We start from the raw sequence: 22,071 nt of genomic DNA on the forward strand, positions 1-22,071 counted from the left end.
CGCGAAGAAAGACTGTGCGATTTGGAATATGCGGATGATGCAGTCATGTTTGACTCGACGATGGAACAGTTGGAGGTAACCGTGAACAGGCTCGCCGCCAACTCGAAACATGAGGGTCTTCATCTAAATGTGGCTAAGACCAAATCCATGTGCAGTGCTGCATGCATTGACACCGCCACTCCTCTGGTTTCCGGTCTGCCGTCGAGCTGGTGACCAGGTTCAAATACTTAGATGCCACAGATGCCGACGATGGTGGTATTTCTAGTGAACTTGGAATCCGCATGGGTGTGGCGGAGTCTACATTCAACCAACTTGGAGTCACATGGAGGTCAAGGCTGTATTCTGTGAGGACCAAATGTCGTTTTTTCAACGCGTGCGTACTACCTGTGCTCCTGTATGGCTGCGAGACGTGACATCTTACAAAGCTTCAAAGGTCTCAGCTTTTGAGCTTTGAGAATCGATGTCTCCACCAAATCTTAGGGGTACGCTGGTACGACTGCGTTACAAAAACTCGAGTTTGTGAGCGGACATGGCAACCCTCGGTGACTGAGATAATCACAACGAGACGCTTCACGTGGTTGGGGCATGTGTTTCGGATACCGCCAGAGAGTGCAACATTTCATACCCTTGTGGTACAGCCTAAAGAGTTCCTTTGCCGTGGCCGGCCGTCCCTCACCCTGTAACAAAACCAACCTACGCGCTGCAGGTCTGACATGGCGGGAAGTGCCCTATGCACCAACGCTGGAGCGTGACAGGGTGACGTAGTAGTAGTAAATAAATTCTGTAGGTAGGTAAGTATGTGGAAATTTTAAGCATGCATTATGTGCAAAAAATGAGAAAATAAGTGGAATTTTTTAAAAGAAATAAACCCCAATAATAAGTAACACACCTATTATTTATTAAAAAACATAAATATATTATAAGGCGAATAAATTAAAAAAATATATTTTTGTAAGTACGTACCTACCTATGTATTTATGGTAGGTAGTTTAAAGTGTTAGTAACCATATTATAATTATTATAGTACGTATTTGTACTATAATTTTGCTCCAGTCCACGTACTAGGTATGATAAGATATTTTTTCTTAAATTTCTACATTAAAAAATACACCAAAAGTAATATAAAATCCTAATTAAGGGGGAAAAATCGATGTCAAAAAGTCCCTGACTATGATTTGAAATGGAATTTCTCAAATTCCATTTTTTTCACCAGAAGAGGTAAATAAAAAAATCCGCGGAATTTCTCAAATTTCGCATTATTTGTGATAAACAAAATGGATATTTTCCACCGAAGACAACGCGTACTATCAAAGAGATTGAAGACTGTTTATTTTTGCCTAAATACAATATTTTTTTGGCCGCATACTATAATTTAAAAAGATGGCAGCACTGCAGTGTTGCCGACCGTACTATAATTATAGTATTTGTACTATAATTTTGGTCCTCGTACTATGCACGATATAAAAAAGGTATAGTACAAAATACTATATTTTTAAATATCGGAAAAAATTTGTAAAACGTACTAAAATTTCTATAAATTGGTGAAAAGTACTATAATTTCGCAATATAAAATTTGTAGAAAAAAATTGCTTGAAAAACGTTAAAACATCCCTTCACTTTGGTTTAAAATGAAATTTGTTGAATTTATCGGTAAGTATTTTGAGTCGAAAGAGGTACCTAAATAAAAAGGGGTCTCGGAGTTTCTCAAATTCTCCGTTTTTTTCTGTGAAAAAAAAACCTATAGATTTTCAACAGATAACAACGCGTACTATATTTTTTCCCCAAATACTATAATTTTTGTAGGCGCTGTACTATAATCCCACTTTGAAAAGATGGCAGCACTGGGATATATTTCTTCGGCTATCATCAGTGACGTCCCGTGGGGGTAGGCAGATTGAGCGTCGCTTGGGGGCGGCAGTTACTCAAAGGGCGGCAAATCGAGGAGAATCATTAGGTATATATAGAAAGCTACCTAAGCTTAGTAATAACGGAAATATCTTCCGATTAAAAAAATCAGCTCACTGGTTGGAAACAAAATACACCTATATTTTAATTAGGTAAGTACTATACAATTTTCAACAGGAATTTATTTTTTTGTCGGGTTCGCGATGTCTAGTTGACTTCCGTTGTCCTTGGACGTCACGTTCTTTACAGTCACTCGCGACTCGCGAGCTATGGAAGTTGTCAGGTGTATTTTTAAATGTACCTACCTATCTGAAACCGTAGACTCGCAATATTGTCTATTGAAGCAGAGATGGCATTTAAGTTAGATTTAGTAGTATAGTTACCTATATCTTGTTAGTAATGTATCCATACAACACAATTCTTAGATATTGGAGTCATGAAAGGATGATAAAAAGTACTGTATAAAAAAATGTGGCGACATTTTGGCACTGCCTAGGAGCGGCATTTTGTCTAGGGACGTCACTGGCTATCATAGACGAGTGTGCCAAATTAATGCCACATATCCTTATACAAATAATATTGTATACGGATCGACGATTTATCCCTGAGCAAATGAACGATTTAAAAAAATTGTGTACGAACATTCAAATACAAAATTGAAATCCACAAAGAGGTTGGACTGTTGGACAGGGTATCCACGTTTTTGTATTCTGCCGCGGGTGGACCATGTGCAATGAGAATGTACTGACCATAGACTAAGTACTGACAAAGAAGCAAGTGTGGCCATATTTTGGAGAAAAATTTACGTTTCATCGGAGCGATAATTTTTTTTTAAACAAAGTTGGACCTTCGTGGCGATTTGGTTTTGGGAATACGGGTGGCCTTCGACTTTCGTACGTAATTGGTTCCTGAAAATGTGTAGGTTCTACCTACGAATGTTGAATGTGCGAAAGTAGAGTACCTAATTAAAAAAAAAAAAAACATCAAAAAGTGTAGGTAAGTACCAAAGGGAGGAGTCCAATGTCTTTGGTAGGTACCTACTTTCAAATATTATCATTTATCTATCAATAGGTATAATAAAGCGAGACGTATTATTTCAATATTAATATCGGATTTAAAAAAATGGGAAAACATGTTTCGAGATGAAAAGTGTAGGTAGTGAAAAGTAATTTTAGAAGTGTGGCAGCCTTGATCGTCTCCGTCTCTCCGCCATTATCGTTTTGTTCGCCGTGCAGGTTGGTTGTGGAGGTTGCACGTGAATGATTGGACTCGAGCAATTTACAAATTTCTCTCAACTTTAGAGAGGTCAGCATCTCACTATAAAACTTTGTTATAACGTCACTACATGATTATCCTGGTAATTCCTGATCAGATTGTGTCTTAGCATCATTTCAAGTGTGCTTTCTTTGTCGCAGGTCGGAAGCCATTGGTACTTGACTTAACGCTAGTCCACTCAAACAATGCAGTACAACAATATACAAAATCACCAGCAGCAAATGTATGATATAATTTTGCATTACTTGTAGTTTTAAAGTAGTTATAGTTGTTAAATTTCAAGTATCAGTGACCCAGTTTACGAATGTCAGCTCAAACGGCAGCCATTTTGTTGATATTGTAGTCGAAAAATTTGTACCTTGTGGTGACGTGTCGTAGAACAAAATGTTTAGAAATAAATGTTTACATTTTGCCATCCCGGCTACTTTCAAAACTGATGGAGTTTTCCACCAATCTTGCCTCGTACACTTCATATTTAATGTCTTCTGACCGATGTCTTTGGACATTGTTTCTTTCTCCGATATATTATTTATTATTGACAATGCCCTCACACAGGTGGGATAATTACCGCATTTACTACAAATTACTTCGTATTGTATGTTTAACTGTTTATTATACCAATACGCACGATTATCATATGAAAAATAATAGATAACACAGTTAATTAGATTTGAATGGTCTTGTTCAAGTTTTCATTATTTTTTTATATTACCACCTACCTAGATAGGTATTAAAAAAAGTGTTTTGAGACCTCAAATTTAGGCATTGTTATTTTTTAATTTATCAGCTTTTTTATGATCATAGACAGAAAGATTATGTTTATTGTTACCAATCATTTCTATTATCAATTAATGTTTCTTTTTTATTGAAAGCTGACAAACTTCACATAAAAAAAATTGTGACTACGTCTTTTTATATATGAAACAATGCAAGCAAATGTTTCGGGTAACATTTGAGTAACAAGCTATTTGCATTATTTGTTGTTTTAATGTAATTATTTGGAGTTGTGGCTTTGTTTGCCTCTAATGCCATAGGTTGAAATCAGGTAAGTAACTGGCAAATTCACAGGCTTGATCAAGCTTGACTCAATGGGCTACTCAAATGGCTAACATGGATTCCTTTAACAAATCTACATGAATACATTAAATTTTACACATGCATTCCCTACAAATGGATAAGAATCTGAAGAAATTGGCAAACAATTATTCAACCTCATCTTTTTTTGTGTTCAGGTTAATATGGATGAAATTTTGTGAATGGAATGTTATACTTTAATTTGGTAAAATTGTTTCACGTTAAGGTACAGACCTCGCCCTGACCGCGGTGAACAATACGGTAAACAGAATTGGGGCGGACCGCCTCACCAAGGACTGGACGAATTCGGAGGCCCCAAGCCTTTCGGTGGCCCCAGGAACAACTTCGGAGGACCAAAAGGAGTCGGCGGACCCAAGAACAACTTCGGCGGACCGAAACCTAACTTAGGAGGGCCCAAAGGAAACTACGGCCCGCCAAACACCGGATTCGGCGGACCCAAGAGTACCGACGGAAGCAGAATGTCGATGGGACCCAAGAACGGCTTCCCGCCCAAACCGAACTACATGCCTAGGATGGAGTTTGGAGGCCCCAAACTGCAGAGCATGAAAGCCAAGAACCCCGGGGAGAGTCTCAAGAAGCCCAACTGGGACGTGCTGGTCCAGACCTTGCAGCCTTTCAGAAAGGACTTCTACAAACCGCACCAGAACGTCCAGAATCGCACAGAGGAGGAGGTGAGGAAGTTCCGCGAGCTTAAGGAGATAACCGTGAGTGGCAACAACGTTCCGAGGCCTAACCATGAGTTCGATGAGGGCAACTTCCCCGACTACGTACTGGCTGAGATCCGCAAGCAGGGATGGTCTGACCCCACCAGCATCCAAGCGCAAGGCTGGCCCATCGCCCTCTCGGGCCGGGACATGGTCGGCATCGCCCAAACGGGCTCCGGCAAGACCCTGGCATACATGCTACCGGCTGCGGTGCACATCAATCACCAGGAGCGGCTATCACGCGGTGACGGCCCTGTTGTCCTCATTCTCGCCCCAACCCGCGAGTTGGCACAGCAGATTCAGACTGTCGCCAGGGATTACGGGGCGACCAGCTCCATCCGAAACACGTGCATCTTCGGGGGTTCGCCAAAGGGGCCGCAGGCCAGAGACCTAGAGCGGGGAGTGGAGATTGTCATCGCCACCCCTGGCCGCCTCATCGATTTTCTCGAAAAGGGCACGACCAACCTTAAGCGCTGCACCTATCTGGTGCTTGACGAGGCGGACCGCATGCTGGACATGGGCTTCGAGCCGCAGATCCGCAAGATCATCGAGCAGATCCGCCCTGACCGACAGGTGCTCATGTGGTCCGCCACCTGGCCCAAGGAGGTGCAGACCCTGGCCGAGGACTTCCTCAACGATTACATCCAGGTCAACATCGGTTCCCTCAACCTCGCTGCCAACAACAACATCCGCCAGATCGTCGAGGTGTGCCAGGACCACGAGAAGGAGGGGAAGCTCTCAGCTCTGCTGCGGGACATCGCATCCGAACGGGACAACAAAGTCATCATCTTTGTGGAAACAAAGAAAAAGGTGATTTATTATTTATTTTTTTTTTTTTTTTCGACCATGTCCGATCCTGATAGGATCATATGGGCCTCCACAGAGTGGAGGTTTGTATTGACAGATTTTGTTTTTTACGAGAAATGGATGTCAGCCACTTGCTCAACCTATTAGGTCCATACCCTGACACACACAAATTGAAAAACAATTTTTGTACTTGCCAGACCCAGGATTCGAACCTGGGACCCACGGCTTTGTAGTCCAACGCTTATGCCGCGCGGCCACCGTGGGCGGTTAAATTATACGTGGCCAATTTGCCTACGTGCGAGACTGATGTGGATGATCTTACATCATTACAAGAAAATTGGGAGCAGTGTTGTAAAAATTTGTAAAAGTTATGGTATTTCTGAAAAATCTATAGTACAGGTACATTTTTCATCCTGAGTTCTAACTTATAGGATTTTTGACATACATATTTGGTGTAAATTATTATATTTAATGTTTTTCGCTGAATCAATATTAAACATAGTACAGTTAGCAACACTGACTGAGAAAAAGCATAAAAAATTATCTTCTAGATGTTGAATTAACTCGGTGTTATTTGTTTGCAGGTGGATGACATAAAAAACAATATTAAGAGAGAAGGATACCAGGCAATATCGATTCACGGGGATAAATCACAGCCAGAGAGAGACTTCGTACTGAACGAGTTCCGTAGTGGAAAGTCATCCATTCTTGTAGCCACAGATGTGGCTGCCAGAGGACTGGACGTGGAGGATGTCAAATATGTTGTCAACTACGACTATCCAAACTCCTCTGAGGATTACATTCATCGAATCGGTATGTCTCCACTTTATGTTGCTATTCCTCAATTTCTCACTAAGTCGGAGGATGTCGTTTGTATTGAGGTTGTATCCATATTTACCCTTCGGTAAATTGGCAAAAATTAAAGTGACATCTTTTTAGAAAACAAAAACTTAACCATCTGCTGCAAAACTTCTCTCGGCATATTACCGTAATTGAGTTTTGTGTGGCAGGTCGCACGGGTCGGTGTCAGCAATCGGGAACAGCGTACACCTTTTTCACCCCTGGCAACGGCAGGCAAGCTCGAGAGCTCATCGCTGTCATGATGGAAGGGGGACAGACGCCCTCTCCCGCTCTCATGGACCTCGCCGGACGCAATGGCTTCATTAACAAAGGTATACCCCATTTTAGTTATTTTCAAAATTTAATCATTTATGTTCTTTTACAAATTCTTTTATTCACTCATAACTTCACCCATTGAAGACAAAATTCATTTTGCAGGAACAGTTAATTACAAAGGCATATTAATAACAATATACTTGTTTATTAATCATTTAAATGAAATATTATTATAGGTAGATATTGAATTTTCCTATTCATTTATTTATCTTTTTACAAAATGACAATTTTAAAAAGTCCATATTAGAAACTCATAATACAAAAAAGAAAATGTCGATGAAAGAAGGAAGAAGGACACGCAGTGTAAACCCAAGAATCTATTACGATGGATGTACATGTTATCTACCATCTTACATAGCTCATAGTTATCCACTGAACTGGCCGTCATTGTGATTAATTTATATATGAAACCAATGATTATAACTTATTTTTGATGGTATTATAAAATGTTTGCTATATCAGGCAATTTTAGTTAATAACTTTTCTCAAAATATAAATAATCGATTTTCACCAGGATCAGATTGTTTCATTGTCTCGGTGGGTTAAATAAATCAATACCGTTACATCAATTGAGAATTGAAGGCTGAAAATGTCCTAACTGATGAAAACTATGTATTGATTTACTGAAAGAAAGTTAGGAAGCGATACTAAACAGATATCCCTATATATTTAATTACTATGTAGGTACTGTAATGCTCGATTCTCATAAAACATACATAATTTGTGCTCACTATTGGATGAATACAAAATGAATTTATATTAAGTTTTATTACATTGGTTGTAAATGATCCGGCAACACATATACAGCAGTAAAATTATGCAATATAAGATAATATGTGTAATCATGATTTTTATCTAGTAAACTGAAACTTTGGAGATTTAAGTCAGGTATTAGTAATTTTTTTTTTTTTTTTTTTTTTTTTTTTTTACCATGTCCGATCCTAATAGGATCATATGGGCCTCCACAGAGTAGAGGTTTGTATTAACAGATTTTGTTTTTTTACGAGAAATGGGTGTCAGCCACTTGCTCAACCTATTAGGTCCATACCCTGACTCACACACAAACTGAAAAACAATATGTGTACTTGCCAGACCCAGGATTCGAACCTGAGACCCACAGCGTGATAGTCCAACGCTTATGCCGCGCGGCCACCGTGGGTGTGTAATCGCTTAAAATGTGTGCCGTGGAGTTATGTCATGCTTTACCAGACATAGCCTGATGACGAATCTGACAAATGATTGGACTCCATCTCACAGAGTAACCCTTCAATTTCATGGATTGCGACCTTGTGGAAATAGTTCCGGCGTGTGCACTAATTTATGTCTTGACAATAAGTAAATCAAAAAAACCAAATTGGTTATAATATATCGTCGGTGTTTTGTAAAAAGGGCGAATTAACCAAAATGCTATTTTACAGGAGGAGGATATTTAACTTTTGACATTTATTTATTAATAATTACCTGTGGATGATTATAAATGTCTAACCAGTTTGTAACAACGCTTAGAAAGAATACTGTCCTTATAATAGGCATTATAATATTTTAAAAGGCCTAATTTGTCACATTCGCTTTTTATTCATAATACTAAGTGGATATTCGCCCTTGCGATTATCGTTTTTTAAGTACTTTCCTGTGGAGATACGAATTCGCCGTTTTCACACAAAGCTAGTGACGTACATATTGTTTTTTTCATTAAAATCTCGATTTCGCTAATCAAAATGGTTGATTCTCCCTTTTTACAAAACACCTACTATATATTATTTAACAATAAGAATCTTAAATTATTAATTCAATATTGAATAAAAAAAAAGGTACTGTTCGGTTAAAGCGGATACAGCGGAAAACGCATTTTGAAAATATGATACTGTAAAAATAAATACTATAAATATAAATACTGTAAAAAATTTAAGGATTTTTATGTGTTGTAAGTACATTTTTTTTTATTCAATACCCGAATACATGCAAGATATAAGAACCCCCTTTACACATGCATGGATTTACTGCTGACAGTAAGTATTATCGCGGCCATAACATGAAAATGTACACGTAAACATGTATTATCCTGCAGTTGCAAGATTGCATAGCGAAAGTTCGGAAACTTTTGAATTTTCATGCGACATTAGGAATTTTTTCAATCTGCGTCTGTGCGACCTGTCAAATAATACCATAAAATGACAACATTGTGTCTTACATTATTTACATACATTACCTTGTTGGTATACAAAAATTACGATTGCCACTTTTATTTCTTAGATATGTCGACACAAACTTGATACAGTATAACCTCGTTTTTACGTGCCCGGAATTCACGTTTTGTTTTCCCGGCAATTGCGTGTATTTTTTTCAGTCCCGATGTATTTCAGTACATTTAATACCCGCATTTACGTTTTTCTTTCCCGCGATTTACGTCGGAAATATTCAAAATATGCGAGTTACGCGCACTTGACAATGATTGGGTCGTGACATTCGAACGATTTTTCAATAAAAAATTTAATTGAATGTTGTTTTTTAATAAAACGTTATTTTTTTAGAAACATAAAATTTAAATGTACTTTTTTTCAATACCCCCTTTTTACATTTTCCCTCCAATTAGGTTTTATTTCTTCAGTCCCTTAAAAAATGTAAAATAGGGGTTATACTGTGTATGGTTTGACATGGCTTTTAAATACTTAGGTTCCCCTTACTTATCTTTCAAAATATCCATATTGTATTACTTTCATTAGACATTTGCGATCTGAAAATACTGACTCGTAACCCAGTATTTTTTTGTTTTTCATTTGTTTCCTCTTTGAAAGTGAATGCTCTTTCTTTGCATCCAGGTCGCAACCGTTGGCAGCAGAGAAAGGAGGGCAGTGGCAGCCAAGGTGGGCAAAGATCCAACCACTGGTCCAATAGCAACCAGCAGGGCGGCAGCTCACCCCCACCCCAGCAATACCAGCCTCGGGGGCAGGCGCCACGCTTCAACCACTCCCCCCACTCCCACTCCCCTTCGCAGCCTTTCCGCCATGCACATCATTCCAACGGACCAGCCTATCAGAAAGGTGCCACCCACTACCAGAATGCCTACCAGGGCAATCAGCAAGGAGGCGGCGGCTATCAGGGAGGCTATGCTCAGACTCCAGCCGGCTACCAAAATGGCTATGCCAATGCTAACGCTGGCTATGCCAACACCCACAGGAATTACAGTGAGTGCAAATTCTCCAATTCCAACAGTTCTTTTTTTAACCCGCATCTACCACATCCTTCCTTTTGACCTGCATATACAGGTATGCAGTGCAACCACGATGCTGTTGGTGACTTTCACCCTGCCCCGCCTCCAAACCTTGATGGTGAAAAAGTATCCTTGAGGAAGCGGACAGTGTGTCTTATGACACTGGATATGGCGTCTTAAGACCTAGCAGCGAAAGTGGGATGCTTCCACCAAGGGCACACATATTTGTTTTTCCCTAATGTACAATGGTGATTAGAGATAACCAAATTGAATCCTGACTACTACACCAGTCAGCTCATGACTGGTCATGGTGGATTCACTGATAAGCTCCAACATGTCCATGTGGCGGAGAACTACAGGATGCAAACCACATCCTCTGGGAATGTCCAAGAATATGAGGGAAGGGCTCAAGCCAGACCTGGTCGCTACAACGGCCAATTTTATAACTTAAAAAATTTGCGGGAAAATCTTGGCATCGCTTTTGTATGTCCGCATCATGGCCCCCACATCTTGATGCGGACCCACCTACATATCGCTAAGGTTAAGGGCAGTGTCATGGTCTACAGCAGTGGTCTTCAAACTTTGTCGACTCGCAGAACCCTTATAATTATAATTTTTTTCAGGGACCCCATTCCATCTTTAGAAAAATATATCTTAAAATAAATACATTTTTTTACAAAATTTGTCAGAAGTCTAGGTCTATTTGTCGAATTTTTTTTTTGTCTCGCGAATTTTTATTTTGACTCGTACCCCGGGGTTCTCGGCGACTTTTTTTTACTATTAAAGTAAATTTGTGATGTGTGTTAATCTCATTTAGTTGGTCGACCTGCTACGTCGGCTCCCCCTTGTGGAGGCCATGGTCCGCATTGTTTAGCTTTGTTCTTGTATTATATTTTAATGAAATTCATTTTCTTTCTCTCCATTGTACTTTTAACCCTTTCTAAGCGTTACGAATCCCGACTTAGTACAACAGTGCGCGTTGTGATTTCAAGCATCAATAAATCGTAATAAATGTCAGTCAAACATACACAAATAGAGTAGTAAAAAATCGGAGTCAAGTTCAAAAATGATTATGACAGAACCTAATATTTTATGTGACTCTAAAAATAAACATTCGTCGCCTAAATCTGATAAGAAATTACGAACAAGACTTCTTCATTGAAAAAATGCCAGCTTACTCGAGCGGCGCCATGACACTTACGAAATGGTGCTGGACTAATGCGTCGATGACAGATTAACAAGTGTAAGAACAGTTCAGTATTCTTATAGTCTACCGGCTACCATTTCGACAAATATGCCATACACATAATGAATAATAATATGGTTTATGACTTTTATGAGCATTTTTGTTGAGTGTGTTGAAAAAATATCAGTCATAAATAACTCATTTTTATAGCATCCAGGACATCTCAAACTGTGTAACTTTTGTTTGAACTCGCATACACATTGCAGCACTGCAGGCCGAGTATAAATAAATCATCCTTGAGAACTACTGGCTATTTGAGAGTGATGTACTTACCACCAGTGCCTGGTTTGTACCCAGTGTTGCCAACCGTACTATAATTATAGTATTTGTACTATAATTTAGGTCCGCGTACTATGTACGATATAAAATAGATATAGTACGCCCAAAATACTATAATTTTGTCTTCGAAAATTTGGAAATCTGCGGCCCGCGCCGAAATATTTTTCCTAAAAAAAAACGAGCCGACTAGAAAAATGAAAAATCGGGAACCTGCGGCCCGCGACGAAATATTTTTCCTAAAAAAAACAAGCCGACCATGAAAAATTGGGAACCTGCGGCCCGCGGCGAAATATTTCTCCTAATAAAAACGAGCCGACTATGAAAAATTGGGAAAATTTTCATTTTCAACAGATGACAACGCGTACTATATTTTATCCCCAAATACTATAATTTTGGAGGCTCTGTACTATAATTCCACTTTCAAAATATGGCAACACTGTTTGTACCTACCATTGACCCCGAACTGAATGGAATCGAATGACACATAGTTTATATAACAAAATGGTTTATTTTTCGAATACCTATTACAATTCGTAAAATATTAAATTTCAAACACTTTTTGCACTTCTAAATGCTTTATAGTCACCACAATTTTATTTTCAAGTTCATTTGTTTTTTTTTTATTATATTACTTCAATAACCTGGTACTAGAATAGGTAATCTCTTATTTTATTATAATGACCTGATAGTAAGTAACTCGAGTTATTTTCGACTATAAATATAAGAAGAATTCTACATAAAAAAAATAGTAGTCATGAATCAAACCCTTTTGAATAGTATTACGAAAAAAATAATTCTCAAGTGTCTGTCTCACACCAGCAGACGATGATTTGCCACGCAGTGTACAAAAATTCAGTAGCGCGGGACCTGGTGTTTGCGTAATACGACAATTTCCGCATTTATGCGGGAACGGGCGTCTGAGTGTTCGTGTCTTTTCTTTATAAATGGCTGATAACTAGGGTAAATAAATAATTTTTGTCTGTTTCACCTAATACTATAACCAGAAAATAGTATTTAAAAATGTTAATCAATGATAAACAAAGAGACATATTAAATCGCGGAATTCTAGGTATATTTAAATGACACCTGGTTCAAATTATTTTCCGAAACTATAAACTCGCGGATAATATACTGGCAGATAGGCGAATGAATGCAATCTCCAAAAGCATTCCTTTTGTAAAAATATTTTGTAAATTCACTTTGATCAATGTAACTTTCGAATATTCTATTTAACAGTTTACGCACCAAATAGTTTTTCAATCACTAAAAAACAATATAACTTATTATATCGCAAACTCGTATCGTTACAAACACGTCAGTCAAATGTCTTCGGCGCACATGCACTAAGAAGCGATAAGACACTATATACGCGGCAAATTTGAATTGGCCCGATGACTGATATATTTTTATTCAAGACACGCTCCCGAAAAATATTTATTTAAATTAGATAGAACAAAAGTTTAGGCTATCCATTGACAGATGTCAAGAGAAGGATGATTTTTGAATAAATTAAATCAATATTCGAATTATTCGCGCCTGGCGGAAAGCAGTACTAGGCAAACGAAAATCGAAATGACTTTAGTCAGCTGACGCGCGGATGACTCGCGCGTATAGGCTGACTAAAGTCAGTTGCCGCGTTAGAAAGGTTAACTCTGTCAAAGCTCACTTGAGAGCGTGGCGACCTCAGTCTTGGGTATCTGCTCCCGAGACATTACCTGACGTAAAACAAGCTTCACATCAAACATAGGATGTCATGATACACCCCCGTTTAAGACCAAGTGTGGCACGGAGCAGGTTGGTTTGGAGGGGCCTTTGTGTAGTTCTTTTTAAAATTATATTCCAGGAAATGTGAGTTCCATAATTGCAGATATAATATAAAATGTAAAATTAACTCTTGCATTAGAACCGTGACTATCCAGACCTCGATTGCTTGGATTTATAATTAATACAATGATCAGTTTTTTAAGTTTACAGTAAAACCTCGTTAATACGATTTTCATTAATTTTTTGAGTGGAGTGCAGCTATGCCTCTGATGACATACTACTGTGTGTGTCAATGGTTCATAAAATGTCAGTATTATTTATATTACCTTCATAAAATAGGTAATTTTTGATGTTTTTAATTTTTTTTCAATGACTGGCTCATGAAATAGTGTACTTTATTACGATTTATTGAATATTTTTATATGCCAGGACTTTTTTTTGCGAAAATTTTGAATTACGGCGAATTTCGAATAATCAGTGTTTTTACTAACGAGGGTTTACTATATATGAAAAATACATTACTGTGAAAACAATGTAAAATCAGATTTTTGTTTGAGTTTGATGAGTTTTCGATTATCTAGATTTATCACTATCCAGACTATCTTCATCCCCAATCAGTCCGGATAATCGATGTTCTACTGTATCTAATATATAAAAATTAATATTTGTGTGTTTGTTTGTTCGTATTTAATGCGCAGCCATACCGTTCATCCGATTGCGATAAAACTTTGTAAACTTATTGCTTGCACTTGCGGGAAGAGTATAGGCTATACTAATATATAAAAATGTATGTCTGTCTGTCTGTATGTCTGTGTGTCTGTCCCGTATGCGTTCCTATACCATTCATCCGATTGCAATGAAATTTTGGTAAGTGGTTGTATGCATACCCATAAAGGTTTCTGAATTAGAAAAATCATCATCTTCTTCTTCTTCTTCATTATATTTTCTTTTATTCGTATGGTTCCTATACCATTCATCCGATTGCAATGAAATTTTGGTAAGTGGTTGTATGCACACCCATAAAGGTTTCTGAATTAGAAAAATCATAATCTTCTTCTTCTTCTTCATTCTATCTTCTTTTATTCGTATGGTTCCTATACCATTCATCCGATTGCAATGAAATTTTGGCAAGTGGTTGTATGCACACCTATGAAGGTTTCTAAATTAGAAAAATCATCATCTTCTTCTTCATTCTATCTTCTTTTATTCGTATGGTCCCTATACCATTTATCCGATTGCGATGAAACCTTCATCAGTTGTTGTGGTAACACCCGCAATGGTTTTTGAATTAGTACAACCATCTTCTTCTTCTTCTATTCTATATTCTTCTATTCGTATGCGTTCCTATTCCATTCATCCGATTGCAACAAAATTTTCGTCAGTAATTGTGCCAACACCCGCAAAGGTTTCTGAATTAGTACAACTATCTTCTTCTTCTTCTTCTTCTTCATTCTATCTTCTTTTATTCGTATGGTCCCTATACCATTCATCCGATTGCAATGAAACCTTCATCAGTTATTGTGGTAACACCCGCAATGGTTTTTTAATTAGTACAACCATCTTCTTCTTCTTCTATTCTATATTCTTCTATTCGTATGCGTTCCTATTCTATTCATCCGATTGCAATAAAATTTTCGTTAGTAATTGTGCCTACACCCGCGAAGGTTTCTGAATTAGTACAACCATCTTCTTCTTCTTCTTCTTCATTCTATCTTCTTTTATTCGTATGGTCCCTATACCATTTATCCGATTGCGATGAAACCTTCGTCAGTTGTTGTGGTAACACCCGCAATGGTTTTTGAATTAGTACAACTATCTTCTTCTTCTTCTATTCTATATTCTTCTATTCGTATGCGTTTCTATTCCATTCATCCGATTGCAACAAATTTTTCGTCAGTAATTGTGCCAACACCCACGAAGGTTTCTGAATTGGTACAACCATCTTCTTCTTCTATTCTATCTTCTATTCGTATGCGTTCCTATACAATTCATCCGATTGCAATGAAATTTTGATCAACTGTTGTGCTCACGCCGCAAAGGTCTCTGAATTGTTACAACTATTTTCTTTTTCTTCTATTCTATCTTCTTCTATTTGTATGCGTTCTTATACCATTCATCCGATTGCGATGAAATTTTGACCAGTTGTTGTGAGCACGCCCGCAAAGAGTTCTGAATTAGTACAACCATCTTCTTCTTCTTCTATTCGTATGCGTTCCTATACCATTCATCCGATTGCAATGAAACTTTGGTGAGTTGTTGTGCCCTTGCCCGCAAAGGTTTCTGAATTACCACAATCATCTTTTTCTATTTGTATGCGTTCTTATGCCATTCATCCGATTGTGATGAAATTTTGACCAGTTGTTGTGCGCAAGCCCGCGAAGGTTTTTGAATTAGTACAACCATCTTCTTCTTCTTCTATTCGTATGCGTTCCTATACCATTAATCCGATTGCAATGAAACTTTGGTGAGTTGTCATGCGCATTCCCACGAAGGTTTCTGAATTATAAAATCATCTTCTTATACTATTCGTATGCGTTCCTATACCATTCATCCGATTGCGATGAAACTTTTGTCAGTTGTGTGCGGTTTCTAAATTATTATTATATAACATACAAAGTTTGTTGTTTGTTTGTTCCATCCAATTTTGATTTTTTTTTTACTACATATTTATAACATTAATAACGTTTTCATATTTTGGATTCGATATTAATTTAGTGTTCTTATGTTTGACCTTTACTCCTATTATAATTATTTTCATATTGCCATATTGTATTACACAGATATTTTAATATTAAAGAAATAATTAGCTCTTATTATTTTTCAAATATCTAAGATAAATATAACCACGAAGCGACCCCGTGCGAAGCCGGGTACTTCAGCTAGTAATGTATAAATAATACAGAATCAGAAAAAATCTCTAACCCGCATCTATCAGATGCAAGCCAATGTGCTTTACCAATTTGCAAAGGTAAAGGTAACCATCCTTATAATAGAGGTATAAACATATACCCATAAGGCCACGCGGCTTAAGCGTGACCTATCGCGTCGTGGGTCCGAGGTTCGAATCCTGGGTCTGGCAAGTACACATTGTTCTTCAATTTAGGTATGTGATAGGTTGAGCAAGTGGCTGACATCCATTTCTCGTAAATACAAACTTCCACTCTGTGGAGGCCCATATGATTTTATTAGGATCGGACATGGTCGGGGAATAATGCATTTTATGTGCATGGGTTGGTTATGCACATTGTTTTTAATACCAATTTTTGGGTATTGATGGTTTTTTTGTTTTTTTTTTTAGATAACGGCATGAGATACAACAACCCGAATCGTTTCAATGGAGGACAGCGCGGCGGAAGTGGAGGCAACGCGGGCGGGGCATACTGCAGCCCGCCTCCCCCCTCCTCTATGGGTTCACCGCCCCATCCCCCGCAGCCCCACTACGCCCCCCCTCCGCCTTACCACATGATGCAGCATGATGCGCAGATGCAATCCATCATAGGTGACAACTTAACTTCTATACTATAAAACACATGCATTTATACAAGTCTGCGTACTATAGATATTATCTTAGTAGGTTTTTAACGAGGATTAGTTAGTCATTCGCTCATCCTATTTGGTCTTTGCTCTGGTTCAAATATTCAGCGAAAAGCACATGTGAATTTTCGAGATGCAGGAATTAAACGGCTGACCGTATACTAGACAGATCCACATTATATTAATAGATAATTTCAACAAAATATGTTTTGACAAAACATGAGGTGTGTTTCAATTCAATGATCTACATTACGTTGCTGTAGGATTGGTTTCCCGAATAGACCAAATGTTCAGGAGACGAAAAACAAATTTCATAATCCTATATTTAAATAGTTCTTTTTACAGCATATGAATGATGTATTCATTACCATTACAAAGTAATTTAAAGAAAGGGATGGTTTTAGTCCAATTAGATACAAAAAAACATTCTGCATTAAAAGGTTGATTTCGACAAAAACGGATATTCGGGAAACCAATCCTATATCGACGATTAGTTAGGTTCTATGGTAAGAAGAAAGGAAGAGAGGAAAGGTGCCATACAAAAGGTGCAATATAAATGTAAGTTAGAGAAATATCACATAATCAAAGTATGTATAACATTAGAAATACAACACAGCGTGTGATTGTCTAGTAGAACATACTCTTTTCCTAGGATTGGATTGTGGCTTATGTACTGCTATATTGGTTGGTAATTAAGCAGTTCCATTATTGAGACTAATAAATTTTGGAAGTGAAGTTTTTAAGCTTGATACTTACAATGACAACCTATTGATTAAATTGTTTTTCTTTTATTTCAGGCAACAAATTCTTCCAGCCAAGTCGCAACGGTTGCGGTTACCAGGCTGCACCCTTCCCTCACAGCTTCATGGCTCCGCCTCTCCTGTACACGGCTCCCACTCCGGTACAGCAGTAAGCGCCAGCGCCCTCGCTGCGATTCCGCCCGCTGATGGAGTGATTTTGAATTTTCAACTCTTCTTTCTCTAGTCTCCTTCCTTGTCCTACGTTTAACCTCCGGCGTCACTTCCTGCGCTCTGTCCCGGCTTCCTCTTTAAAGTTAATTATTTTATTCCTTAATATTTATTTTGAGAATCTCGGAAGGGCGGAGCGCCGACAGCGGCCGCCCTCCGAAGCTCGAGCTCCGCTTGACCGAGAGGGAATCGATCATTCCATTAATCAGTTGGAATCTCCCGTTTAGTGTTAGCGTTAGTTTGTGTTGACCCCGCACCCGCAGCGTGCGGCCGGCGGATGGCTCCCTGGCCGCGCTCACGCTTTGTGTTTTAAGATTACATTATTGTTATGAGTAATAATATTACGTGTCTAATGAACGTGCGGTGGTGAATGTGCACTGTATTTTTCTTTATTTTGGTTTGGTATTGGATGTCACGTGCGCTTTCTTCATTCAGATAAAGTGTGATGAATAAAAATAATAAATAATATTGCCGGGCGTCCGGCGCGTTAACTCTGTGTAGTAAAGTGTTAACCTTACGATGTAATGCAGATTATTGTCGATATGTATCGTAGAGTAGTCGATGTGGCGTCCCGCTGTATTCCCGGGGCGCCCTTTTCTTTGTCTGTATGCTGTTTGAAATGCACGAAACATATAGAAGAAGTATTTTTATGGGGTTTCTATATTTTTAAAATGTTTTATTTGATGTATGCGGGCGGGGGATTGCCCCCGTCCGCCGCCGAGTGCAATGTCAAAGTATTAATTATAAGAACGACGAGTCAACGCTGTAATATTTTTAGTTGAGTCTAAAGAGTGATGTCCCATTCGATATAATATGGCGACGGCCGCTTCTCGAAGTGTCCTAATTGTAAGGGTGTCCGTTGAGGTTGAGGTGAAGGAGGGTGCGGAGAGTGTGTTTGTTTTATCGAGCCGGGTCGACGATGATCATTATCGAGCTCCCCATGAAAGTACAATAAAGGTATCCTGAATTGTCCAAAGAATAATAAGTATTTGGAATGTATAAAATGTCTGTGATATAATATGCGATTGCAGCATTCTCTGTGGGTCAATTTGTTAGTAGTTTTGTATGCTTGATAATTCCCGGCGGACCGAATATATTTTTTCACCGGTCGACGGAGAACCGGGAGAGGCGTCGCCCGCCTGAGCGAAACGCTTCAAGGATATCTTGAGCCATTTTCAAAATTAATTATATGAATACTTACATGATAGTTTTAAGATTTAAATTATCATTCGCCGTTCACCTGTTTTTCATCGCTATAAGCTCGTCGGTAAGAAAAATGACCATTGAATATTATTTCATTATGTTTATTAATTCATAAGTATGTTTGAAAATGGCTATAGAACATGATTTTATATTTAGCCGAGCGCCGTCGCGCCGCGCCGCGCTACCGAATAGGAGTCGATGGAAAGTAATCACATAGTAATGAAATGATCTTAACCTTTTTGTGATCTGTCAGCCCGCGTGGGTCCTGTACATATGTTCTTAGTGTAATAATCGAGTAAACATATTTTTTTGTCATACGTTTTAGAAGAGAGTTTCATATTAGTGATGTACAGCATACAGCTTACAAGAGATGTGATCGCTTTCAACGATTTGTGATAAGTTATTATGGTGGTAATTGCCATTGCCCAGTGTGGGTAAGACGGCGAATGTAGGCCGCCGTCCGTTTAGTACCGGCGGTGTTTGATGACTGTCATATCTACTTGTACAAGAAACAATCACCCACCTCATTTTAACTAACTGTGATAATAACGCTAAGTAGGTAACAGGCGGTACATTAACTACATTAACTAGTGTCCAAGGGAAAGGTTGACACCATATCTTGCTTATATTTAAGTAAACTATTGTGTGTGCGTGCGTGGATGCAATGTTGTGTGCAAAAATGTGGTATGTGATAATGATTATTTCTCTGTACAAAAGACTGATTTTTTTTATGAAAGCATTTTACTAAACTTCCCGGGAAGTTTTCAGAGCTATTATAATATAAAGTTTGAACAGATTTTTAACACTTTGTGTGCAGATAAAATGTTTATTAGGATTATATCGAAATTTTTACTATAAATTTATTAATTTTTATAAATAATATTGAAACATGCCAAACACACGTAAGAAGATCAGGGATTGTGGCCCTTGCCGATTCTTGAATGTTGGATGATATGATGTGTCTGCCTCGCCTTTCTCGTTGGCCTGAGCCTATCGGGCTCACCACAAATGTTAACTATTTAATGACTATTTTGCTCTCGGGTCAGGAAGTGGCCTTACTAGACCCGCTAGACCCGTACTAGTGGATCGACCCTCGAGCGTGTAGGGCTACAAGTGTTAAGTGACATATGATCCTCAATTATTTTTGCAAAAATGATTACCTTTATTTTAGTTGTTTATCGTATAAATGTTGAATCCGAGATTGAATTTATATGACCATTTGCAAAACATTTATTTTTATCAAAGGTAGATTCATGACTCATAGCGTAAGCCATTTTGTGAGCACATGTCAAAAGGATGCTCTCCAATGTGTATATACAAAACTATGTATTTGCCTACTTTCATTCATTAAAATTGAATAAAAAGAATATTTTTATCTGGATAATGTGTCCCAGTATCATTGCTATTAATTACTCATACGAATGAGTTTAAAATAGATTTAAAGAATAACTCAAATATTATAGTTTGTACTAATGCGGTGACCCTTGTTGAATGAATATTGAAATTATCTCTTCCTTGCAAGCAAACTCTTCTGTAAGTTTCCAACAAGTGCATTTCTTGTAAGTATTACAGTATTATGATTATAATAAACTAAAAATAAATACTTTGATCCATTGTTTCATTTCCCTACCATTTTGTTTGATATTATAATATAATTATTGTATAGTAATACAATATGCTATGTAGATAAATGAAATGACCAACTAATCTTGTAACGCGGCAGTCAGGGTAGGTGATGGGTTTGTATAACAGCATTATAATAACAATATGTAATCGATACCGCAGACATTGTAATATGGAGGTGGAGCAGGGCCGAATTTACCTTTTTACAATATGTTTCTATTTGTAATAGCTTTTTTGCTGCATGATATTCCAGAACAATGAACGTTTCGGCTGATGCAAACAAAGTTGACGATTTTTGCATGTCATGTTTGAATATAGAAGCTTCTGATATAAACAAATATTTATATTGAACAAACTTTCAATAATAGTATATGTCATTGAAAGTAGCTCTCGGGACTGCTTTTGTCAAGCTTTTCAACCCTGTAAATTTATTTGTACGGAACCGCTTCGTCTGCTTGTTTTTTTCATAAAAATATTTTTCCTGACCCTTATGGCAAATTGTGCCCTGAGAAGGAACTTAAATGAAATTGAGACAAGAGTTCCACTATTTTTTTATAAATAAGACTTTTTACATGCATAATGGCTCTGATATTGGCCTGGAATTGCTTCAGCTATTTTTATAGGGATACTACGTAAGGTTGCTTCCGTATGAGGATTTTTGAAAATACTGTTCTTAAGTCAAAATAATTAAAAGATAAAAAGAACTTTTTATACTTATACGTTTTTAAATTTTCTGTTGAATCATATCGAGGGTAGGTATACTGACAGAAAGCATTAACTCATTAAAACAAGTTCTGAGGAAGGACTTTCATTTTTTTTTCAAAGCGTTCTCCCACATGGATTTTTTTATGATTTAAAAACATTTTTTCTACATTATAAAGACTAACCTTTATAGCAAATACAATATACGACATGTTATAAGTCCTTTATTTTGTATACGCAGAACGCATTAGGTCATTATCAGGCTTTCTATCAGAATAAAAAAATTGATTTAATAATTTTTCTATTTTCTCACTATTATAATCCTATGCCTTTGTGCATTTTACCAGGATGTAGAGCGTAAAATTGTATACATTTTGGCATTTAAAACAGCAAAAACTGAAATAATGCATTCTGTCAGTATACCCTTGATATAAACTTGACTTGACTTGACTAGCTTAAACGATCATAAAAAAATGTATTTGATAGAAATAACACTGAAATGTCATTTTGACACTCATTGATTTCCATGGTAACCACCTAGGGGCGGCATTGTATATGAAAGTATGGTGAAGTTAGTTA

General features: G+C 37.7%; 1 protein-coding gene across 2 annotated transcripts; it reads left to right on the forward strand.

Annotated features, from left to right (window-relative positions):
• Nucleotides 1–3,116: 3,116 nt before the first annotated feature.
• LOC147063439 (uncharacterized) lies at nucleotides 3,117–20,513 on the forward strand. Of its 2 annotated transcripts, none has more exons than XM_085959970.1 (8): nucleotides 3,117–3,210; nucleotides 3,321–3,403; nucleotides 4,481–5,789; nucleotides 6,371–6,599; nucleotides 6,797–6,958; nucleotides 9,782–10,147; nucleotides 16,761–16,961; nucleotides 17,794–20,513. In XM_085959970.1, exons 2-8 carry the CDS (start codon nucleotides 3,366–3,368, stop codon nucleotides 17,907–17,909), a joined length of 2,421 nt encoding a protein of 806 aa, XP_085816096.1. In that variant the 5' UTR covers nucleotides 3,117–3,210; nucleotides 3,321–3,365; the 3' UTR covers nucleotides 17,910–20,513. The 2 variants fall into 2 exon arrangements, with proteins under 2 accessions (XP_085816096.1, XP_085816097.1); XM_085959971.1 differs by having other exon boundaries at nucleotides 4,487–5,789.
• The last annotated feature ends 1,558 nt before the right edge of the window (nucleotides 20,514–22,071 follow it).

Source organism: Rhyacophila brunnea, unplaced genomic scaffold, assembly GCF_057557595.1.
Source record: "Rhyacophila brunnea isolate RB1 unplaced genomic scaffold, BYU_Rbru_1.0 scaffold_9, whole genome shotgun sequence".
NCBI classification, from domain to species: Eukaryota; Metazoa; Arthropoda; class Insecta; order Trichoptera; family Rhyacophilidae; genus Rhyacophila; species Rhyacophila brunnea.

What these genes read in the sequence shown, in the direction of transcription:
- LOC147063439 (XM_085959970.1), top strand. Translation starts at nt 3,366, where the DNA reads ATGCAGTACAACAATATACAAAATCACCAGCAGCAAAT. An exon ending in TTGTGGAAACAAAGAAAAAG is followed by an intron (nt 5,790 to 6,370) that starts GTGATTTATTAT and finishes ATTTGTTTGCAG; the next exon opens with GTGGATGACATAAAAAACAA. An exon ending in GGATTACATTCATCGAATCG is followed by an intron (nt 6,600 to 6,796) that starts GTATGTCTCCAC and finishes TTTGTGTGGCAG; the next exon opens with GTCGCACGGGTCGGTGTCAG.